Source organism: Poecilia latipinna, unplaced genomic scaffold (assembly GCF_001443285.1).
Source record: "Poecilia latipinna isolate Pla-1442-1.1 unplaced genomic scaffold, P_latipinna-1.0 Scaffold2825, whole genome shotgun sequence".
Classification (NCBI taxonomy): domain Eukaryota; kingdom Metazoa; phylum Chordata; class Actinopteri; order Cyprinodontiformes; family Poeciliidae; genus Poecilia; species Poecilia latipinna.
In genome coordinates this window covers 26630-35728 of record NW_015115441.1, presented here as the reverse complement: position 1 = coordinate 35728, position 9099 = coordinate 26630, and the positions used below count along the sequence as shown (strand labels likewise).

At 36.4% G+C, this 9099-nt stretch overlaps 2 protein-coding genes across 2 annotated transcripts in view; both read left to right on the top strand.

Moving 5' to 3' along the window:
- The window catches only part of LOC106939304 (uncharacterized), a gene marked incomplete at its 5' end in the record, with an annotated part of 35867 nt that extends 34618 nt beyond the window's left edge, over nt 1-1249 (top strand). The window contains 4 exons of the mRNA XM_015021667.1: nt 72-130; nt 214-252; nt 477-553; nt 771-1249. Of these exons, the coding sequence (XP_014877153.1) occupies nt 72-130; nt 214-252; nt 477-553; nt 771-869 (274 nt within the window). The remainder of the gene's footprint in view (nt 1-71; nt 131-213; nt 253-476; nt 554-770) is intronic.
- A 1133-nt stretch (nt 1250-2382) lies between these two features.
- On the top strand, nt 2383-9005 carry LOC106939307 (mucin-5AC-like). Its single transcript, XM_015021670.1, has 11 exons — nt 2383-2546; nt 2632-2804; nt 3015-3152; nt 4009-4141; nt 5046-5223; nt 5515-5656; nt 6335-6472; nt 7675-7733; nt 7818-7940; nt 8432-8508; nt 8784-9005. Exons 1-11 carry the CDS (start codon nt 2442-2444, stop codon nt 8868-8870), a joined length of 1353 nt encoding a protein of 450 aa, XP_014877156.1. The 5' UTR covers nt 2383-2441; the 3' UTR covers nt 8871-9005.
- Nucleotides 9006-9099: the final 94 nt, after the last annotated feature.

The window sequence follows — 9099 nt, the reverse complement described above, 5'->3', positions numbered from 1 at the left end:
TTGAACATTATTTAATGGCCATTACAAAACTTGTTTAATGTTAAAGTTTTGGTGCTAAATTATCTCCACAGATCCTCCAGTTCTGTCTACCAGTCTGACCTTCGATGTGTCATTGTGAGGGTTGGAAACAGTGAGTAATTTCTTTCTTTTACATCTTTAATTTATTATTTGTTATTTTCCAAACTCACGATGTTTCTGCTGCTGTTATCCCAGTTCCCTCCATAGCAACTCCAAGTCCTCCTCCTGAAACAAGTAAGAAGGACGATGAGTCAATTCTTTATTTTTCATCTTTGATTTATTTTTACTTTTTATGTCCTGAACTCATGTTTCTGTTATCTTAGCTGTGACTTCAACCACTGTTGCCGTCCCTTTGACAACTCCAAGTCCTCCTCCTAAAACATGTAAGTCGGATGGAAACAGGACTGAAAGTAACAGGAAGTAGTTCTTTCTACCATGTTGATCTCTTTTTCTTCCAGCTCGTCTTACGGTTCTGAAGCTGAAGATCTCGACTACGCTGCCACTGAAGGACAACAAGGATGAAATGGAGAAAGCGGTCAGTGATGTCCTGGACTTTAACACAAACCATCACAACCTGAGTTTAAACCAAACACATTTCACTCAAATGTTAAATCATAACCCAAAGTGATCACCTGCAGTGATGCAGTTCAGCTCTGCTGTTGTTGTTCTTAATGTTGATCAGATTCTGTTCAGTATATTTTATAATTCACCACTGACTGTGTCTCACATTCATCTCATGTTTTCTTCTGTAGATTAAAGATGAACTGATCAGACGAGGGCTGCCTGCAGACATAAAGGTCCGCCTGCTGAGCGACGGTTCAGTGCAGGTTAACGAGAAGGCTGCCCCCTAGTGGCTAAACATGAGAATGAATCTGATCCCTGCAGTAAAATATGACCAACGTTATCTGTTTTAAATGTTGGGACTTATGGTTGTTTTAGGTAGTAGGACTAAACTTTGTTATGACAATAAGCAGAAATAATAGAGTGAATTTTTATTTCTGTGAAAATATTTATAAAATACTGATAATTTCATAAAGAAACTATAATTGTTTAGCAGTTATTAAGATAACGAATAGAAGAAAATGTAAATAAAATAAATATTTGGTGTCACCTGAACTATTTATTAAGTCGGTATTTTCTGAGCGTTTGGTATTTCTTTATTACCGTTTTCCATGTGTAACATTTATGCCTCTGAGGTTTTTAATAATCTTAATATCATAGAATTTTCTACACTTATATGTAGAAAATTATATGATAAAATAAGTATCATATAATTAAATAAGTAATAAGGTAAATAAGTAATGAAGATGTATATTTACTATGTATAACAGCAAAGTTTTTTGCATTAGTTTCTTTTATCTGTAAATATTGGGAAAGAAAACAGTGACTTCTTTATCCTGGTTGATTTCCATGGAGGAAAACGTGGTTTGGATTCTTCCATCTCTCATCATCCTGTTAAGTCAGAATGCTCTGATTCATGTTATTTATGGTTTGTTTATCAATGAATGAAAACAGAATAAAATTGCACGATACCAGTTAGTAGCATCAAGTCTTCTAAGAGACAGTTATTGGATAAAATCTTGCCAAACATATTTCATGTCATTTTCCCCAAATCCCTGAGAAAATAAAGGTTTCTGCTTTTCCTGGAATCACATCAAAGACTTTTTCTTCCTCTTTTCTCTGTGGGCGGCTCATTGGCTGCAGGTTTTCCTTTTATTTGGACGCAAACAGAGGCTGAAAAGGTTAAAAGTCTCTAATCAATCCATCACCAGTGTTTCTAAAACATCCTGAATAAAAGCGGCTGAAACTATTGTTACAACAGCGCCCCCTGCTGTCTAACTATTGGAAGGTATTTTATGCCAGAAGAGAAATGTTTCCTGAAATTTAATATTTTCACTTTTCCCCCCGACATTCTTATCTGAAATGATTTAGATTTACAAATATGCAACACAAATATTTTATTTTTGAATAAGTGTGTCTTAAATAAATGTTTGTAATAAATCAAATTTAACTTACATTGAAGGTGTCTCAGTTCATCTTTTGAGTTCATGTTTTTAATGATGTTGTGTTATGTAACAAATGAAGCTGCTCGGTGAGCTGGTTTTAATGGAAGTATTTAAGTTGTTTATTTTCATAGATTAAATTATTCATCTCGTCTCTTAATGAATTCACATTTCAAAACAAACTGTGACCTTTCCTGTTACTCCACATAACACTTCGCTCTTAGTGTTTTGAATCCAATCTTTCATCCATCAGACGTTTTCCTCATACCAGGTAACATCCTCTTCCATTATGCTCATGCATACCATTAAACCGTTGTCGAATGGTACACAGGGTGTGAACCAGACGCTGTCTGTCTAAGTATAACTTCGTTTGTCTCTGATAACTTTCAGTTTGTCTCTGCAGACCTTCACTCTGTCAACATGTCTGTGCTGCTGCTGCTGCTGTTAATCAGCGGAGCCCAGGCTTCTTATCACGGTTTTGTCTTCAACTACGCTTTCGGAAACTTTTACCCAGGCGGATACACGGTAAGTTGAGCTTCTTTATAAATATTGTTTTAGTTTTTTCCAGGAAAAAAGACGTATTTACCGACTCTCCACTGTAAATCCTCAGCTACCCTACGACTTTAAGTTGAGCTTCAGCTCCTGTGAAGAGTTCGACACTGAGACTTGTTTTGGATACTGTAGTGGGCCAACTTATTCAGTCGATGAAACTGGAGGTGAATGGTGTCAGAAAGGATATGCTGACACTTTCTCTTATCCATACATGGGCACATTAACTGAATCGTAAGTCCACTTTGACTTTAAATGGAAATATTATTTCTTTTACTCAGATTGTAATCTAGTCTTAAACAAGACAACTCCATCAGCTGAGCTCATTTGGGTTTTTCAGGTTGTAAGATGGAAACATCTTCCGTCTTGTTGGTCTACAGAGATTTGGTCTTTCTGGGTTATTTTCTGTAATATTTCAGAACATCTTAATGTCGTCCTGTGTAGGGTTAGTACAGCAGCCTGGACAGAAAACAGAAATGGGATTGTCCTATCGAAAGCAGTTTTGAAGTTTGACACCAGAAACCGGTCTGACATCTACAAACCCAACTCATCGCCCCGGACCACCATCCTCCCTCTGGTCAGGTAATTCTGCTTACCATTGGTCATTGGTCATTACCATAGTTTCATAATCTGTGAATCAGATTATGAAACTAAAGAGTTACATAAAGAAAAGATGATTATTGTCATGAAAATACAAGATCAGTTACGAACGTTTATTTTTTTTATTGGATGTTGATGCTTTTGTTTCAAAGTGTTTCAGTTCAAAGCAGATAAATTGTAATGAAATACATTTGATTATGTGTGCTCTGAGGAGAGAGTTCATCTTTACAGAAACTAAACTGGGACAATTTCTAAGAAAACAGATTAGAAACGAAGTGATTTGGGAAGATAAACCCTGAAGAACCAGCCAGACGGGTTCAGATCCACGAAACGACTGATAGACGCGGCAACATGTTGTATGCAGAGTTGGCAGAAACTGTTCAATAACATTTTCATGAGTAACTATTAAAACAAACTTTTAGAAGTATTTTTACAATACTGTATTTGAGTAATTTTACCATAAAGTATTTATACTTGAGTAAAGTTTCTGTTTTCTCTACCTGCTGGATTAAAAACAAACAGGTGTTATAACTAAATATTCACCAGACACACACCTACAGTTTTGTTAAAGTTTCATAAGATTTTTATGGAAAGAAACTGATTTGAAAAAAATTATTTTCCTGATTTTGTTGCTTATAAGAATTATTGTAATTTCCGTCCTTAAATACTAAAATTTCCACTCAACTTTATATTTTGGTTCATCTGATGATGTACTTTTTAAATATTACATGATCGATAATTTGATCAGTTACTCAGTTCTTGAGTAGACTTTTTACCAAATACTGTTTTACATAAGTAAATATTTTCCACCTGTGTTGAAATGTTTCTTTTCTCTCAGAGTTCCTTCAAACTGTCAGAGGAACATCAACCTGCTGGTCTCTGACCCGGATGGAGACGACGTCAGATGCAGATATGCAGCCGGATCAGAGTGCATCACCTGCACTCCTCCGTCTGTCCTCAGTGTCTCATCTGTAAGTATTAAATTTAGTCTGGATTGTCTTACTTTATAAAAAATATTACACAAAGTTATGTGGAAATGTTGGTATTTTAAAGACTGAAATGATTCATATAAATAATATAATTATGAAATTACAAAATCAGGCAGAATTTTTTTTTTTTTTAATAAAAAACTGATGAAACTTTAACAAAAACTGCAGGTGTGTTTGTGTCTGGTGAATATCTGATAAAAACATGTTTGTTTTTCATTCAGGGGGTGGAAAATCCAGAAATTTTACTCAAGTAAGAGAAGAGATCCTTCAAAATAAAATTACTGAATTGTAAAAATACTCCTAAAAGTTTTTTCAAGAAAGATACTCAAGTAAATGTAACTAGTTATTACCCAACTCTGCTGAGGTCTGAGAATTAACAAAACAGGCCATATTTAAACTGAAATATCCTGTAAATACCCCCTTTCTCTAACTGCTGACATGCAATTTAACTACTGATAAAAAAGAATGTGTTTTCTGAATAAATTGTCCTATTTAGCTACTTATTTCAGCCCAGATTCTTTAAAATGATTTCTAACTGTGAGTTGATATCAGTCGCTCTGATCAAACGATGTTTAGAGATTTGGCAAAAATGATGAAGCTGGAAACACAGGCAGCATTTTAAAACTCCTCCCTTTCACAGTTTGAAGGTTTTAAAAAGTCGTCTTTCCTGGCCAGGAGGTCAGAAGAAAAATGTGGATTACAGTGCATGTTCGCCCTTGATTTCTCCAGCACCGATGCATGCTGGGAGATGCAGTTCAAATAGTCTGTGAATAAAACGTTTTCATTTACTGATCTGATGAGTGATCCCAGAGGAGACTGCCATGTTTTGTTGAATCTGATTTTAAATAAAAAGACCTTTTTTCTTCTCCTTTCTCTTCTCTTCCAGTCTTGTTCTCTGTCATTCAGTCCCACTAACAGCAGTGCTGAAGGTCCGTATGCGGTTCAGATGGTTCTGGAGGATTTTCCCACACAGACCATCACTCTGACTGATAGCTTTGGTTCACAAGTGATGAAAACTGCCAGCGACTCCATCGGCACCACGCCTATCCAGTTTGTTTTCAGAGGTAAAGCTGCAGAGTTTGAGCTTGTTTTGAACCACAGAGCAGCTCTGAATTATAAAAGTTTGATTTAGTAAACAAATGAACTGAAGGTTACAAATTAACACAGATAATCACACTTTTCACCGATTATGTAATGTTACCAAACTCAATTTAACAACCGAAGAGCCAGAGAAATATCTGGTTATATGAAATATTCTCCTTCCAACTAACAGCTTCATGTTGTTTGAATTAACGACCAAACCTACCAGCTCATTTCACCTTAACTTGATTAGTTTCTTTGTTATTTTGCTCCAGTGGATCCTGCAGCTCCGTCCTGCACAGCAGGTGAATATCTGCCCAGGTTTCTGCCTCCAACTCCTGAACATGGAGATCAGATCTATACCAACGTCAACCAGGCTGTGGAAATCAGCGTCAGAGCAGAAGCTACCCAGGCTGAGTGAGTGATCAATACAGGAGCTTCATAAAGTTTTCATGGAGTCTGCTGAAAAGTTTCATTTGGTTTTTTTTTTTACCCTGGAAATAAACAGTGAAAAAGCTTAAATAAATGACCTGGAGCTGCCATGATGTCAATGAACAATCCCAGCTTTCAAAACATGAGTGAAATACGGTTAGACAGAAATATGGAATCCATGTTGAAGCCTGATATTAAAATTATGCAAAAAGTGGCTGGTGACTAACATGTAGAGTTAACTGATGCTATGTCAAAGTTGATTGGACCATCGTCTAAATTTGGATCTACATGTACATATCTGTTGATTTCATATTGAATCAAAGTTAAGGAATCAGTACTGGTGCCTAATTTAAAATGAGATAAACTCTGGCCCAGTGATTAAACGCTTGAAACAGCATTAAACATTGATTCAACATTGATTAGTCGTTGGGATTTTAGTAAATAGTATTCAAAAACAAAACAACATTGATTCAATCAACATGAGCTGATTGGCTAGAACTGGGTGATTGTTTGACGATTGATCCACCATCAGTCATCAATCAATCGATCTTTTAGACCAATAGCTCAACACTGAATTAGTATCTGTTGCTATCTGGGATTCTGTCATGGCTATCAGGTGGGGAAGTGTTGGACATATCAGTCTAACTCTCCTGTTTGTTATAGGACCACTGAGCTGCTGTTCAGCGGGCCGCAAGGATTTACCAAGAGTTCATCAGGGCCAGGAAACTTCAGCCTGACATGGACGCCATCGGCCACTGAAGCGGGACTGGGCCATCCTCTCTGCTTCGTTGTCCAAGCAAAGTTAGTGTCTTATTTCATTAATGCTTTTAAAAACTGCTGAAAGAATACTTGGTTTCATATAGCAGGAAACAGAGTTCCTATCAAACATTTTTGTATCCAACACTGAGCTGATAAGGCTGAGAATCAGCACAAAGATCTGCATGGATGAATGCAGCTCTAAAAGGTCTGGTGGAGAAGAATCAGTGCAAAGGCACAAAACTAGCTCATGAAACCTGATTTTATCCATTTGGCACAAGAAACGCTGCAAAAACACTGAAACTTACCAAGTATTTTTGATCTAGTTTCTACAGCTGAAGTACCTAATACCTTTCCAGAAAGATATAAGGGCTTGTTTTGTGTGAATGATTCTTTAACATTGATGAAAAACTTCTAGTTCCTCTGGCAGATTATTTTACTTCTAACATGGGGAAATGTCTTGTTACAAGTGAAATAATTTGCCAATGGAAGAAACACTTTTTCATCAAAGTTTCGAAATAAATGACTCAAAACAAGCTCTTCTATGTTGCTGAAAAGGTACTTGTGAGTTAGTTTTGCTTTATTTCAAGTTTACTAATATAATTTAACAAGAAGCTAGACCATAATAATTGATAAGATATTGTGTTTTTGCAGTGAATAATATATAATCGATACACTTGACTGTGAAATCTCATTTGTGCGCAGAGTCTGAATGTGTGGGAGCTTTAAGAAATCAAATGAACGGTTGGAAAATATCTACGATTCCACCATAAAATCTAAAGGTCCTTCAGTTTTAATAAACTAAAGCATTAAAGTCCAAAGTGATGAAAACTTTTAAACCATCCATTTTAGATGCAGTTTATACAAACAGCACATTAAAGTTTGAGATTGTAATTTGACAAAATGTGAAAGGTTTAAAGGGTAGAGAAGCTTTTTTACAGTCATCATGTTTTTAGCCATTTGAATCGACTCTTATTGCAACACAAATCTGATTTAGATGCCAAAGTAAATATTTCTGAGGTCAAAGACATTCAAGTTGGGACATTTTAATGAAAGAGAAGAAGACTGTGGAAAATAATAAGAACTGATCCATAATCATAATATTTTTTCCTAAAATTCTTAATCTCTGACAGATCCTGTACTGATTTGTTGAAATTGCTATTTTAATACTTAGATAAACTGAATTGATTGGTTGTTTTATTATTAATAGATTCATATCTAAGTTGTTGCTCTAATTTCCTCCACAGCTCCTCCGGCTCTGTGTACCAGTCTGACCTCCGATGTGTCACTGTGACGGCTGGGAGCAGTGAGTGGGAAACTAAACTTTGGTCTTTAATTTGAAGTCGATCTGATTTCTCCTGATCTAATAACATTGCTGCTCCATCCACAGGTCCAGTCACTGCTTCCCCTCCAACTACACCTCCAACTACAACTACACCTCCAACTACAACTACACCTCCACAACCCACAACAATTTCACCTCCAACACCCTCCAACCCAAACTCAGAATCATGTAAGTGTTGATGTTAGAGAACATGCAGGCTATTACCTGAAGCATTTTATTATTAACCAATGAAATAAGTCCAAGTCCAACCCTAAACAAATTGCAAACAGCCCACAGGCTTAAAAAATAAAAACATCCAGCTGTTATTTGGCAATAAGTTCATGTTTTCTCATGTGTAGAAAATGAACTGTTTGAAATACTTTTGCCCGTTTCCTAGCAACCACAACCTGTTACCTAGCAACCCAAGGAGAGTTCCAAAGTGCTTGGTCAGCTAGTTTACCACTGTACAACGGCTGCTGGAAGAGACAATGTTTTGTTGTTGACTTACTCCAGAATCCACTTGTTGCATTCCTGATGGCTTTGCTAATCGCAGGAAGACATCCGCTGACAATCGAAATGATCAAAGCTTGATCAAAGTTTGCATAAGCACAGCCAAGGGATCTTTGTTGGTTAATTATCCTTTTTCTTTAAATCATAATGCTGACTGTTTGTTCTTCTAGATTATGTTTTGGCTCTGAATGCAAAGCTTTCCACTTCACTGTCACTGAAGAATGAATCTGCGACCATCATCAACCTGGTCAGTAACCTACTTCACTTCAGTGTTAACAATGAGAATAATCAGCTTCATCCTAGTCTAACAGGTTCATCTGCTTCATGATGAGTTTTACTTTCATCTTCTGCACTGTTTTTGTTTGAACAGATTTAGACTAAATATCAACTTAACATAAGGGATTTCTAAGTGAAGAGCCTCTTTAGATCCAAAGTTTTAGCATAAAAACGTGGCTGAGTTTTGTTCTGTGTGACTTACTGTTTATATAAAGTAGCTCTGATTTCATGTCTTTTTCTCTTCAGATTAAAGAGGAGCTGGAAAGACAAGGACTGCCAGCAGGAATAATCGTAGAGCTGCTAAACAGTGGTGCAGTGCAAGTCGCCCCCTAGTGGCTGAACAAAAGAAATAATCTGTTCCTCATTGGGAAATGTGATTTGATATAAAATGTTTTCTTTAATCTTTGATTCATAGAGTTATACTTATTTTATTGAATCATAAGGACTCAGAATATTCCCAGTTATTAAGCCAAACTGAGTGAAATAAGATTTTAATACTCCCTTCGGCCTTCTATCACCTGAAGAACATCTCCAGGATTAGAGGACTGATGTCTCACCGCGA